This window comes from Rhea pennata, chromosome 5 (assembly GCF_028389875.1).
Source record: "Rhea pennata isolate bPtePen1 chromosome 5, bPtePen1.pri, whole genome shotgun sequence".
Taxonomy (NCBI): Eukaryota; Metazoa; Chordata; class Aves; order Rheiformes; family Rheidae; genus Rhea; species Rhea pennata.
This window is the reverse complement of record NC_084667.1, coordinates 13669984-13684997: the sequence shown is the minus strand read 5'-3', so window position 1 is coordinate 13684997 and position 15014 is coordinate 13669984. Positions and strand designations below refer to the sequence as shown.

The window sequence follows — 15014 nt, the reverse complement described above, 5'->3', positions numbered from 1 at the left end:
GTTTGAGATCTTCAGTCACACTGGCTGTTGTATACACATGAAAGCAGTGATTCCATACTCGTCCTAAAACTGGACAATGGCCAATAAAAGTGAGAAATGGGGAAGGCAGGGTGCACGCCATTCTTAGCCACAGGGGATCGGTAGAGTACTACATAGCCTGAAACCTCCTTACTAATAGAGATTCTTAACAGTCTTTGTTCTGTTCTAGATTGCTGGAATCCAGATCCACACTCTCGGCCATCGTTTGCTAGTATCCTAGACCATCTCACCGCCATAGAAGAATCTGGTTTCTTTGAAATGCCCAAAGATTCCTTCCACTCCCTGCAGGAAGACTGGAAACAAGAGATTCAAGAGATGTTTGATCAACTCAGAGCCAAAGAGAAGGTAAGTAGAGAAAAATATTCCATGTTTATTCTTTTATGATTCTCCCATTTTGTAATCTAAAAAGGGATAATCTTTTAGTGTGTCCCAGAGTTGATTTTTTTTTTTTTTTTTCTGTGCGTTATTGGAGTTTGTAGTAAGTCCTAGAACCGATGAGAAGTGATAGTGCACGCAAGGGCTGAACCATGAGCAAAATAGGTTTCTACTTCCTAGCTGCTGTTCTTTCTGACACTGTAGTGAGTTTTCAGTATACATTGTGCGAACGACTATGATGGTTTGTCTTCATTGTTTAATGTATCTGGTAACTATTTCAATACTAGCTATCTTAACTGAGATACCCAATGCTAATTTGTTAACAATAATAATAAGAAGGGTAATTTTAGCCTGTATGCTTCAGCAAATATTGCAGACTTGGTTCTGTCAGGTTTGTATTTCCCAAGTTTTGGACGCAGCCAAGGAGGATAGAGAGCTACAAAGTCAATGGGTACAACAACAGTTATAATTAAAATCGACCTTGGGAAATAGCAGGCAATGAAGACGCTAACAGGAGTGAAAGGAAACATGGCTATCAACCCCAACAAGTAGAAGCTAAATGAAAAGGATGAAGTTTAATTCAAATGCACTGTCAGAAAGCACAGCTTGCTATGTCTCTGTGAAGGTTCTTTGAGAGAATCTCTTCACAGTCATTGGTATAAAATACTGCACTGGCATCATTGAAGTAAGAATGTTTTTCCCTAAAAATATATACTTAACAAGTGGCCAACTTGATTTGGACTCAAAAGCTGGATATAGGTGGCAGAGAGGAGAAAAAAAGGAGAATTGGAGAAGAGAGGAGAGAAGTCCCACAACAAGCCTTAAAACATTTCTATGTATTACAGCTTTTGGAAAGTAGTAGGCATTTTCCTGCTATGCTGTATGTTGTACTGGTGCAACTTGAAACATGTAGTTGAGTGCTTGTTCAACAGACAAACAGAAGCTGAAACAGCTGGACTGCTGTTTGGTTCCAGGTACCTGTATTCCTCTGTAGCAATCAGGAAAGAGAATTTGATATCCTGTTCACCTCAGGAGTTAAACTTTTCAAAACTCTTGAGTAATAACATAGGTAGCAATGATATGATATATTACAAAAATAATAAATCTATCAGATAAGATATTTCCAAACTACAAGTAATACAACATGAACTCTTCAACTTTTACCTTTTGCAATAGAATTGGCCAACTGTAGAAAATTATTCTGAATGCTGAATTCTAGCCCTTGTAGAGGAAGGAGAGGAGTGCAGTGAGAAGAGCAAAGGATTTGGAGTTCCCGGGGACAGTTAATTCCAGATTATTCATTTTGTCAACAAAGGAAAAGTTGAAAATTTTGCCTTATGCTGCTTTATTTTTAAGGAGCAACCTAATGGAAATGACCTTCTGATGATGTTTTATTGGTTTATTTTATGTTAGAGCTGGGTTTTTGTGCTCTTGAAAACAAGTGCAACTCTTCTAGATTTAACTCGCTTGGAATTTGATATTCATTATTGGGTTAGTGATAATGCTTTTCACAAAATATGAATTGTGGAGACTTGTTCTCTGCCTATGCCTATGTTAATAACATCGCCTACATTTGGAAAATACTGATGTCTGAGTATACAAATATCCAACATATTTTCTGATGGCACTGAATTTAGAGTTCAGTACTTTTTTTCTTTAAACAAACATTCTAATTTAGTATCCAAATTTTAATTCCTAATGGTAAGAATATTCACTGGTTAGTTCAAAGCAACACTGACTATCAAAGTTAGAATTTCAGTCATTTAAATAAGATTTTAGCCTTTTGAAAGGTACCTTATTAACCCCTCTAGAAACTGAATTTCTCTGTTTAGCTACAGATCTGATAATTGATGGACTCAATCAGGCTCTTTTCTTGTGGGCTTTACAAAAGCAGCTGATTTGAAGACGGCTTTGAATGGCAAGCACAGAAATCCTTCAGAACTGTTTTACATCTTTGGCTTTCAAATGAGTCTTTGAACAGTGGCGCAAGGGCGCTAGTAACACTGTGAGCCCAAATCATTGCTACTGAACCTTCAGAATGGGAAAAACTAGTTTTAAACCTACCTTGTGACCTGTGAATTTCTTCCTTCTTCTTTCTGATCTGCCTGCAGGAGCTACGCACATGGGAAGAAGAACTGACTCGTGCAGCCGTCGAACAGAAAAATCATGAAGAATTGCTACGACGGCGGGAACAGGAGCTGGCAGAACGTGAGATTGACATCCTGGAAAGGGAACTCAACATCATCATCCACCAGCTATGCCAGGAGAAGCCTCGGGTGAAGAAACGCATGGGGAAATTCAAGAAGAACCGGCTCAAGTTGAAAGATGGCAATCATATTAGCCTCCCCTCAGGTTGGTAACATCTTAGGCAGTGTCAGATGAAATGGCAGAAACAGGTGAACTCTAGCTTTGGTGGTTTATTTGCGCTGATATGTAAGTGTTAGAAAATGCTGGATATGCTTAGGAAAAACATAGCTCTTTGACCATCAGGAAACTAAATTTGATGCTCTTGAGTCTGATGTTCCCCAAAGTATGAAGGCCAGAAATGAATTTGAGGTTAATAAATTAATAGGTAGTTCACGGTAAAGATATTAGTGTTGTGGTTTAGCGCAGTAATAATCCAGATAGTCAGTTCAATAAACTAAGTACCCCAAATTTATGGGGATTCCTGCTGTGGGAATATCTTGCGTAATGCTGCAAAAGAAACCACAATCTACTGGATTTTTTGGTGGAGAAATCTGGTTAAAAGATTATTGAAAACATGTTGACAACTGTGGGATTGCAGCATTATGCTGCTAGTTGATAGGTAAACCCAAATTATCACACAAGTGACATCTACCATCACCTTTTTGGAAGAAATAATAAATATTGGTCAAGTGTTAGGAAAATCACTCTCAAGAATGAAGATGGTAGTTTTCAAAAATAGTGTGTCCTTGGCATTTCTGCTAAGGGTTTTGTATGGAGACTCAACTACATAAAAGAACAAAAGAGAATGAGTTTTGTAAATCACCCAAGGTTCACTGCCATCTTAAGGATGATGACTTATGCTGTGTTCCTTGTCTTCTAGGGGGGAGTGGGTGTTCAGAAGAGCAATGATGATAAATAAGCTATGCTTTTCTTTTTCTTTCACCTTTTGCTGGTATTTTTGCTTAGCTCAAGAAACTTGGAGAGATACAAATGAAAGGGAAAATAATACAGGGATATATTTGGCATAAGTGTGAGTCAACACATGGGCATATATGCCCATACTTCTTAATGAGTGTAAGTTCAAATCTTTGGCCTGAAGTAATTGCGTATACAAAGGGGAGATAATGGTTAGCTGCCAAACTTAATTTCTACATAGATCCTATAAATTACACTCTTCACAAGTTACCATAAAGGATTTTTTTTTCTTCCATTAAAAGAATAAATTTTAACTGTATTTTTCTTGTTTTGGTTTGAAATTTTGTCTTCTGGTAAACAGATTTCCAGCATAAGTTTACTGTGCAGGCTTCTCCAACGATGGATAAAAGGAAAAGTTTGATCAGTAGCTGCTCCAGTCCTCCTGCAAGTCCTACCATTATTCCCAGACTCAGGGCTATACAGTGTAAGGAACTCAATGTAATATTGAATATGGGAAATGTACGGTCTGTCGGTGTGGTAAGATGCCAAGATCCCTATTTAGTATGGGACTGTAAGAATGTTCCTAATATTTCCATTGTGCCCTTCATGTATGCATTTAGAGGGAGAAAGATAGAGGGAGGGAGGAGCTAAGTATCTTCTTCATTGGAATTTGAGCTTTACTTACCAGGTTTTTGAAATATTTCTGCTTGATTATGTAGAAAATTTATTTCTAGAGTGCACAGACTAATTTTTAAAACCTAAATTTACAAAATAGATCTCTGAAACATTGTTGAAATGAATTAAGGTACTGATAGAAGGAAAAAAAAAGGCACTTGACATATAAGAATGAAGTTCCCTTAATGATGCAGAATATGGAGACCAGCATGTATGAGAAGCATAAATAGAATGCTAACTGATGTTTAGTGCTTGTATTGGATAACATGAGACTTAGAGAAACCAGTGATGAAATAAAGCTGTGAAGCCTGACTTTACTCGTTTTGATGGGACCTAGTCGTTGGATCAATGTTGATTGGTGAGGGTTATCAGAAAAGAATTTTTATTACCATTCCTCTTCTGGCCTGTGTTTTATTATTTACTTTTCTGTGGGACCAGTTCTTTAATCTGTTCATCTGTTTTCCCCAATTTTCCTCTGCTTTTCCCACTTTTAAAGTGACTCCTGCTGAAAGCAGTAAAACATGGGGACGAAACTCGGTCCTTCCAAAGGAGGAAGGAGAGGAAGAAGAGAAAAGAGGCCAGAAGAAGAAAGGACGCACTTGGGGACCAAGTTCTCTCTGTCACAAGGAGCTAGGTGCAGGAGAAGATGGGTAAGAAGAGAGGGCCTGGGATCAGACTGGTTTCCAGGTTCTTAAACTGGTTATCAGCGTTGGTTCACAAGATGTTTGTGTGATCTCTTGCAAGCACTTCTTTGCTGACATAATTTATTTACTGTACCAGAGATGTTAGAGTTTCAAAACAGAATACAAAAACGGATTGTATTCAATCCCTTGCAAGATCCCTGCACAGTCATTCTGTTTTCACTATGTCTGCTATTATGTTATGTCTATTTTTAAGCAATAGACTCTTAAAGTAGTTAAGACTTTAAGAGACTTAAGTAGACTCTTTCTCCTTAGCTGTACTAAGCTATTTCTCCGGTAATTTTTCTTCACTTTCAGGCTCAGCTTTCTACAGTTTCATCTCGTATCTGAACATGTTTTTTCTCTACTTCTTGGCTATGCTTTTTCTTCTCCTGCATGCTGTTATTAAAAAGCATGCAGTAGAGTCAGGCAAATATCCTCTCTTTGGCCTTTTAAAAAGGATACTTGTACCTTGAGTGAAATGGTACTTAAAACATAGGAACATTTGAGTGATGTTCTAAGAGAACTTGAGAAATTTGAATGCCTTCAAATTTTACTGAAATTTGAAGCTTTTTCACTGCTACATTAATAGCTTGGCATTTGCCATATTTTAACAGGAGAATAAGATAATTGGTTATAATTTATCTTTAATATTATGAGCTCAGATGTGAAACTCAAGGGAAATAGATGTTTACATAATGCACTACTGTTGAAGTCCTCTGCAAGAGGACTTAGATCTCAGTAGTCTAAGGACTATATTTTGCCTTAAAAGTGCTCTTGATGCAGGGCAATGTGGAGGAAGTTTCTCTGGCTGCTGCCTACGTAGCATTTATCTGTTCTATACTTTAACTCATTCTTCAGAATTAAAACGAAATCATAACATTTTAGAATCAAAGATTATAAAAAAAGGGCAGGAAATCATTGAAGTTGGTATAAAAATATTTCTACTTCTTAAGTGTTTTTAGAATTCTGGGAATAAACCTGTTCAGTTTTTCATTTCTTACCAAACAATTTGAAGCACTGAATTGCTTTTGGGCACAGGCAACTGGAAAGGAGTTGCTTGCTAGGAATTGCTGGCTTGCTAACCATGGTTGTTATTAACATTACCCCGTTCTCTCCAAAACTGAGGGGCTCTCTAGTGTTCATAGCTTTCTCCAGGGAGACTCAATAAGACCATGGCTTTTTGCAGAGCATCGGAAACATGATGGCAGTGTAGTTAATGTATAATGAACCACTTCTCATTGAGATCATCCTAGATTGCAGGCTGTTTAAAAGGAGGAGATTTGTGTTGCAGTAAACATTAAGGACTCAAATGTTAGTGCCTGCTGTTATTATTATTCTAATTTGGTAGGAGCAGGGGGATTAAAATTGGAGTTAAGTGAAGAGCTACACTTAGCTTAAAATATCCTATCTCCATTACATAGTTCTGGTAGCAGCTTTCCTGCTGTTCTAGCTGTTTACACAACTCTGTGGCCAAGGCAACTTAAATCTTTTATCTTTTTCATCACTTTCCATGTGTTCTTCACAGGAGATAATCCTGAATTTGTGCAAGGATTACATTATGGGGATTACGGTGAAATTCTCTTCCTTGAGTAAACTGACTTATAATTAAAGTTAAGTAAAGCCAGTCATGAAAAATGACGGAATGATTATTCAGCGTTCTGTGTCTATCTTTGAACATAGATAATATGCACAGCAGCAGAAGGCCGATACGATGAACTGCTGAGACTGCAGAAGCTTTAGGTTGGACTAGTGCTATGACAGTTTAGTTACAGTATATGTTACGTGTTTAAGGTTATATGATGAAATGTTTATTGTCTTAAATTTGTCTTTTGTCTTTATTGTGCTTTAATTTGAGTTCTGCATTGATTAGCCTCAGCCTGTTGCTATGAGTGGCACAAGTGATTTTTTTTTTCTACTTAAGTTTTCACTTTAGTCGTGTTACTGATTTTGCTGAAGGTGACACCAGATTTGTGGTAGCCACAGTCCTTTAACTATTATCTCTTCAAATTCTGTGAGGTGTGAGGTGACAGTCAAGTGTAGTGCAACAAATGACGCAATACCCTTTCCACTACTTAATATGAATAGATTACAGGTAAGAAATCCATAGGTGCTTGAGTGGTCCTGTTGGTGACTAAAATAGTTTTGCTGCCTCTGCTTTCGTAGCATTTCGCTGAAGGGTTAACAGGTGATACAGCCATAGCAGCGATGTGCTCTGGGAGTGCATGTGTTGAATTGTTTCCAGACGCACCCTACTGTCTGCGAAGAGGATGTGCAGCTATCCTTGGCACGGGTCTTTGGAGTTCCCTGGCAGTGTTGCTTGTAACTGGGTAGAAGGGGAAGAGAAGAGAAAAAGAGAGAGAAGGGACAGGCAAAAAAAAAAAAAAAAAAAAAAGAGAAAGAAAAAAAAAAAAGAAAAGAAAAGAAAAAAAGAAAAAAAAAAAAGAAAATCACCCTAAGACAGATTTAGAAAGCCTTCGAATTATTCCAGTAACTTTCTGTCTTTCTATTCAGAGTGAGTTATGCTTTGTCAGTGACAGGAGACCTTCATGGTCATCTTTCTTTCCCTTTTTAACAAGGGAATACTATGAGAAGTCATAGGGAAGTAGACAAAGGTGATGTGTCCTGCTCTGCAATAAAGGACAGTTCCCAAGACACTGCAGATGCTATGACTGTAAAGTGAAGGCTAAACTGAAGATGACTGCTGCCTGTCACTCACAACTCTGCTGTTTGCCATCTGTGCATGCAGACAACAGAGCACATTCCTGCCTCCAGGAAAATACTCGCTTCTTCAGTAATGTCTTACCTACGCTGTCACAGCTTTGACGTTTACTTTTAGAGATGATCAAACTGCTAACAGGGTTCATTTTCACTCACCAGCTTATCCTTAATGTTCTGCCCTCTTTTTATGGTATTTGTCCTAACTACGCAAGCTTTACGTTTGGATAAGTCAGATACAAGATGTGTAGTCTGCCAGGTGTCATCACATAGCTGAGTGTCCTGTGGAGTGAAAGGATCAGGACAGAGACTTACGCTCAATTGCATTTCTGTTGTGAAGTCGCATGGCTGGCTGTGTTGACAAGTAGGATTCAGCGTTGTGCTGGCAGGATTCAAGTTCACAGCAGTATGCTGCACGTGCCAGAACGGTTAATGAGGAGAAAATGCTGAACTTTCAAGACAGATGAGAACTGTACAGGATGCTTTTAGTGTAATCTGAAACTATTCCTGAATGTTGGGAATAGTAAGAGCATCTGAAAGGTAATGTCTAAAAAATAGTCATCAAACAGCTGAACATCTGCTGAACCAAGTTTAAACTTTTTGATCTTGCCACAGTAATACAGTTCTTTGGTGACAAGCTGGGCTTGCTGGTTAGCTAGAGAATAGAGGTAAACTGCATACCAAAGCGAGGAAGACTAACATAATAAAACCTTGAAATCTTGGGATGGAAGCCATCATAGAAATGCAGAGTGATTCTGGTAAAAAGTGAGAATCATGAGAATTCATTAGAGTCCTTCCCGTACAGAGAGAGAAGGATATGAGAAAATACATGTTATACATCAGATGATGTTGCTCCTTTCATTCAATTTCTGACCGTCTTAAGTGCATACTGCCTTTTCAGCAAGTGTGGTGTGTTTCATATCGGAGTTTGGAGAAGCCACCACAATTTTTCCTGTTCCAGCAATATTGATAGTTGAAGAAAAATTGTCAGAAAGATGTGCCACTTACTGCTGCTGTTTCTCATGTCGCAGAAGTAGTGCAGGAAGTAAATGGGATGTTGGTAATGAATTCCTATGAGTGGAGACTGCTAATGAGCTCAGGTGCCAGGTGAAATGCCTTTGAACTCAGTTGACTTCAAAGTAGGGTTTTTTTTTTGGTCTGTAAAAGCAACAGTGATGTAATATGTAGTGTTAAATTAGCTATTTTCCCATAGTTTATTTAATTATCTCTTTTAATTATCTCTTCTTTGTGGAGTGTTTTCTTCAGAGGGAAAGATATTGAGGCTTGTAATGTAGAGGCATGACTCTGTTTCTTGTAATGTCTAGCATATCTTATTCCTGGTGAGTGATCTTTGACTTTCATTGTTCATTTGTATTTCACATGGAAATATTTTTGGAGATTTTTTTTGGAGATTTTTCTTTCCCTCCTCCTGCTGAATATTTATTTTTTACCTGCCATGATAAGTCTGCCTTGATTTAAAAAAAAAAATGTTTCATCTAATTTCTACAGCGTCTAAATAATCTACTAAAATGGTCCTTTGTTCCATTTTGCATTCATCATAATGATGAACTGAGATCCTTTGACTGCATGTTGTTTAAAAAAAAAAGAAAAAAAAAAAGAGGGGGCTGTATTTTAAGATACTGTAAAGATACTGTAAAATGTCTTGCCACAGCAGGGCATTAAAGCTTTAATATAAAGTTAAAGTAGATACATGAATGCCCTAAACAGAGCAATAGAGAATATAGGTGGCAGGAATTAAGTTTGTTGTGCGCACTATACGTTTTCTCCTATCTTTCTATTTCAGTCTGAAAGCTCTGGTAGAAGGATACAAACAGTGGTCATCCAGTGCTCCAAACCTAGGAAAGATCCAGAGAACTGTGCCTGCTTTTCCAGGATTTACCAGCTTAGCGGAGATGGGTAAAGAAATTCCCTGGACTTCATATCCTCATCCTCACTTCCATTCACGTTTAAATGAACTTCTTGTTTCCTGACCTTTACCTGGTACCTTACAGCAATGGTTTTATTTTGGTTGCATCTCATCCTTCTTTTATTCTTTGCAAAGTAGCTACTTTCTCATGTCTACTTTTGGATTTTTCAGTGTGTTCATCTCTCTTGCTGCCATTATCTGTCAAGCTAACAAGCTTCTCTTAATTTCCCTCTAGCTCCATGCTACCTCTCAATTAAATGTTCAACATAGGGACTGCTTACACAGTCTCATACATGGAGAAGTCCTTCTCATTTTCCTGCCTTTTTGCTTCTCATTCCCAAATATATAAATATACTCTGGAAGTAACAAAGGTAGATTTCTGAAATGATCTATGTTAATTGATCCCAAATATATCAATCTGTCATTAGTAAGTCTTCCACTTAGACAGTGTTTGTCGTTACTTGTCTTAGCCTACCTGTTTTGGAGAGAATGCTTTGGAGAGAATAGCCTGTTAGTATTTGGCAATTAGTAAATGGTGCTTGAGATGACAATGGTTGCATCTTCTGAAGAGAAATCTAATTTTCGTATATTTTTAAGATACCATGAAATTTATCAGTGAAAATGTTGCATCGTTGCAAAGTGTGCTTTCATTTGCTTTCTAGATGATGAAGACAGTGAATGTTTTAATGGAGAGGGCAAAGTGCACCCTTCACCTGGCCCCAACCAGTCATACCTCTGCATCCCATTTCAGAAGAATGAAGACTGGGATGGTCCTTCTAGTGATGCCAATGAGGAGTCCACCCCTGTGAACTCTGCAACTAGCACCCCACAGCTGACACCCACAAACAGCCTCAAACGTAGTGGCTCCCATCATAAAAGGTGTGAGATCGCTTTGCTTGGCTGTGGGGCAGTGCTGGCTGCTGCAGGACTGGGCTTTGACCTGTTAGAAGCAGGGAAGTGTCAACTACTGATTGAGGAGGAGCCAGAACCACCCAAGGAAGAGAAGAAGAAGCGTGACAGCATTTTCCAACGAGCTGGACGTCCACGTAGGAGCACTAGCCCACCCTCTAGGAAGATCTTCAAGAAAGAGGAGCCAATGTTGTTTCTAGGCGAGCCATCCACATCCCTGACCCTTCTTTCCCTGTCTTCCATTTCTGAATGTAATTCCACCCGGTCCCTACTGCGCTCAGACAGTGATGAGATTGTGGTATATGAAATGCCTGTCAGCCCTGTGACAGTCAAGGCTCCCTTGCCAGCCATTAATAACCCACTAGTCAATGTCCAGATTGAGAGGTTCAAACAAGACCCCAACCAATCTTTGACTCCCACGCATGTGACAGTCTCTTCCCACACCCAGCAAGGTGGGCACAGACGCACACCTTCTGATGGGGCCATCAAAGGGACTGGACTCATTGTCAATGGGTGCCCAACCAGTGGGTGCCCTTCCAGTAGCTGTTTAACTGGAACACTGGGAGCAGGTAGGTTTTCAGGCATCTTCCTTTTCCTTTTCAGAATAAAGTTTCCAAAATATAATTACTTACTAGGAAGTAAACGTATTGTGTATATAGCATCTGTTGTGATGCCCAGCCCACAAGGACTCACTGACACTATCTTTACACAAATAATGAACAGGAAAATACAATAATGGTGTATGTCCTAGCATCTCTATACTACAGAGCTCTCTTTCAGCATGTCTGTATTGTGAGGCACAGCATATTATTATTCCTTAGGCAAAGTTGTTATCAAGGTACAAATGTGTGTTTTTAGCAGTTGCTCAGGATTCTGCATCTATTGCCTTTATGCATTTTTTTGTGTTACAATTTTGCTGTTACAATTTCAGAGCAAATTCTTATTTTTAAGGCAGTTAAGTCTGGATCTCTGAAGCAGTTTGGGGCTGTGCCACTGTTAATAGTAGTCCTTTGCCAGTGAGAGGCATCTTCCTGGGTGTACTGTGTTTCCACTATTATAGTCTTTAAGAGGGCCTGTGGTCTGATAACTTAAATGCTTTCCTGTTTTCCCACTCTAGTAACTCAGGAGAAACAAAAAGGAGTAGGATATGAAATTAACTTAAATGCTTTCCTGTTTTCCCACTCTAGTAACTCAGGAGAAACAAAAAGGAGTAGGATATGAAATTAAAATCTGATTTAAGTAGACTTTTCCCAATGGCAGAACAGAATGTAATTGTATCTGTTGGATGAATCTGCAGTAGAATTTGGGTTAATGAAGCTGAGAATATTCATTAAAATAGAATCAATGAAAACTTAAAAGCGATGTGTTTTGGAGAAGAAAGAATAAAACTTTGCAGAAGTGTCCACACACTCTTTAGTCTGAGAATGAAGAAAACAAATGAGGCAATGCACAGAATACTCTGCCTGTGCTTGCCAAATGAAACAGGTGTTTCTTAATGTGTTCAGAACACAAGAAACAAAATAAAACAAAAAAAAAAAAAACAAACAGTAATTCACTTCAAATTGGTTTAATGTTACAGTTAAAGATACAGGGGTTGTGGATTCTGAATAGAGACTTTCTGCTTTGAAAATGTTTTCATAGTGTGTGTATAATAAGCTAAGATTTGTTGAAACTTTTTAGCAGTGATGTCTAACACATTTCCATCTTCTTTAATATTTTCTGTTTCGGATAGGTATATTAAAAACACCTAGTCCAAGCCGAGATCCAAATGAGGTTCCTCGCCTGCCAGACCCCAACCTTGTTTTTCCTCCAACCCCAAGACGATGGAATGCACAGCAGGACTCTGCACTGGAAAGACCCAAGACGTTGGAGTTCCTGCCCCGGCCGCGTCCTGCAGCCAGCCGGCAGCGGCTTGACCCTTGGTGGTTTGTGTCACCCAGCAATGCTAAGGGTGAATCTTCTGCCAACAGTTCAAGTACTGACACTCCAAGCAATCTTGACTCTTGTTTTGCTAGTAGCAGCAGCACTGTAGAAGAGAGACCTGGACTTCCTGCACTGCTTCCTTTCCAGGTGGGTCTTCCTGTAGAGGAGCGGACGCTGTTGGACATAGATGCTGAGGGGCAGAGCCAGGACAGCACCATTCCGCTATGCAGAAGTGAACTTAACACACACAAAGCTGCAGCGTATGAACTCAAGCAAGAGTTCTGGTCTTAGTACGAAATCCACTGGGGACAGTAAGCCCCTTTGAATTCAATCCTACTTCTTGCACTGAGAATGCACTTTGAAGACAGATGAAATGGAGGGATGCTACAGAGATCATATCATGGTGCTGCCTCTGCTGAAGATGTGTTTTCCGACTGCCTGATTTTTTTGTCCGCAGCTGGAAGTAACTTGGCAACTCAAAGATGCTGACTTTTGCTGTGGGGTTTTTCTGTAGTCTTCCCTGTCCTTACTGCAGTTTGAATCTGCAGTAAGCTAAAATTACCATATCAAAGTCTCTATTACTGGTAGGATTTGGCTCTTGCAGTATATTGGTAACTATCCTGGTATTAATCAGTATTTTCAAAACTCAAGTATTACACTACAGCAGACACTAGTGTTCAGTGTTTTCCCAAGGCTTCCAGGCTGGAAACAAGTAAATATCTGGAGACTAGCTTCTCTGAATTGTATTCAGATCACTAGGTAGGCCTGGGAATCATGGTGCCCCCACTGAAGGTGCAGAAGTAGCTACGTTATACTCCCTTGCCCTCGTCTGCTTGCATGACAGATGCAAGGTGGAACAGGTTGCCAAGGGAGGGTGAGGAGTCTCTGTTGATAGAGGGCTTTGAGAACAAATTAGACTGTCAGGAATGAATAGGTGTCGTTGATCCTGCTTAGAGGCAGGGTAGATGGACTTCGATGATCTCTTGAGGTCCCTCTCAGCCCTATTTTTCTATGACCCTATGCTTTCAAAATGATGAAGGGGGATGGTATGGCTGTTTACTCTTAACTAGGTTTTTTATTTTGAGCTTTGGATCCACCAGCCTTCTTCTTTTCCTGTATCCTAGGCTCATGGTCAAGCTGCCTCAGCTCTGGGAAGGGAACTGGCAGGCACTCCTCCTCTAAAGCTGTGCTGGCTTGCAAAAGCAAGTTCTTATGTGTCCCTCACTCTTTTTTTTTCTTTCTTTCTTTCGTATTTTTCTTCCTTTCTCATGCTTTTTATGAGTGGCCCTGGGTCTTGACACCCAAGACTGTTCTAATGCACACTGATTTTTGAGATGGAAACTGTTATTTGGTAGCTGGATTGTGCAAATAGGAATCAGAACAACTAGATTCTCTTTTATTTTGCCACTGACTCACTGTGTGACCTTGGGCAAATAATGTAACCTCTGTGCCTGAATTTCCCCATCTGTAAATAATAGGGATAATACCTACCTCACAGGGGGGCAGTTTAGGACATTTGTGATATGTATAAAGTCCTTTGAGATCTTTGTGTGGAAGGCACTATAGACATGTAAAACATTATTCTTGTTTAAAGTTGTAAAAAATCCTAACTCTGGAGCAGGAACAGGCCCCAGTCTTGAAGGAGGAAGTCACACAATTAAGGTGTGCCTAAGCTCACAGTTTTCTGTACAAAGAATGCAAGTGTCTGTGCCTGTACAATTATATCTTATTGGCTTGAATGAGAGTTTCACTCTTTTCCCAGCTTTGGCACTCTAAATAAGGGATGTGGCCTTTACTTTAGTATATTAGGGTAGTCTGCTTTATTGCAAGGTACAGCATGGCTGTTCACTCTTTTTATGCAGATCTGTGCTCATTTTGCTAGTATACTGACCAGTTGGGTGCAAATGACTGATTTGAGTGCTGTGCTCAGCCTATTAGGGAAGTCCTGTTGTGAAGACAGTGCAGTTGAATGCTTGTTTGCATCTGTTCAGCCCAGAGAGCATGAGCAATCAGATGTCTGTAACCTAATGTTAAAAACCAGCGTGTTTGGGGAAGGACTGTACTTGAATTTAATTCTGTGTTTGAGGGCTAAAACCAGCATGTTGCCATTGGTCAAGCGTGCCCCTTTCTCAAGCATATACAGTACATTATTATGTAGAAAGGGCATCACGATCTATGAAACATGGTTAATGGCAGATTTTTTGCTGCCTATCCCACTGAGTGCTCCAGAGCTAGCATTAATGATGCTACACTAGCAGCTTATTCTGGGTAGACCGTCTATGTAGACAGGGTATTCTGGTGTGTAGGTAAGATACTAACCTTAAAAAGAAATCTGATATTTCTGGCATTTATTTTGTTAAAAGTAGACTTTCAGCATTATTAATTCTTTTTGCTTTCCATTTCTGTAACCCTAGTTTGTTTGTGATCCAGATCCAGATTTTTTTTTGAAAAAAAAAAAAGGAAAAACACAAGCAGATGGTTAATTTTAATTGTACTGTAGAAACAGACTCAAGGCAAGCTCAGCCAGAGGCTGTGTCACAGGGACTGTGGAGATTAAAACTATCTAATATGCATAGTCTCCCTTACCCTTTTAAAAAATCTGAAACAAAATTTGATCAGCTGTTCTGAAGTGTAACGCTTTCCACTTTAAAAGATGTCATTAAAAA

At 39.3% G+C, this 15014-nt stretch overlaps 1 protein-coding gene across 1 annotated transcript in view; it reads left to right on the top strand.

Moving 5' to 3' along the window:
- MAP3K9 (mitogen-activated protein kinase kinase kinase 9) overlaps positions 1–14774 on the top strand; it is a 55673-nt gene extending 40899 nt beyond the window's left edge. Inside the window, exons 5-11 of the mRNA XM_062577430.1 lie at positions 209–384; positions 2526–2766; positions 3878–4000; positions 4688–4841; positions 9394–9506; positions 10179–10994; positions 12158–14774. Of these exons, the coding sequence (XP_062433414.1) occupies positions 209–384; positions 2526–2766; positions 3878–4000; positions 4688–4841; positions 9394–9506; positions 10179–10994; positions 12158–12639 (2105 nt within the window). The 3' untranslated portion in view covers positions 12640–14774. The remainder of the gene's footprint in view (positions 1–208; positions 385–2525; positions 2767–3877; positions 4001–4687; positions 4842–9393; positions 9507–10178; positions 10995–12157) is intronic.
- Positions 14775–15014: the final 240 nt, after the last annotated feature.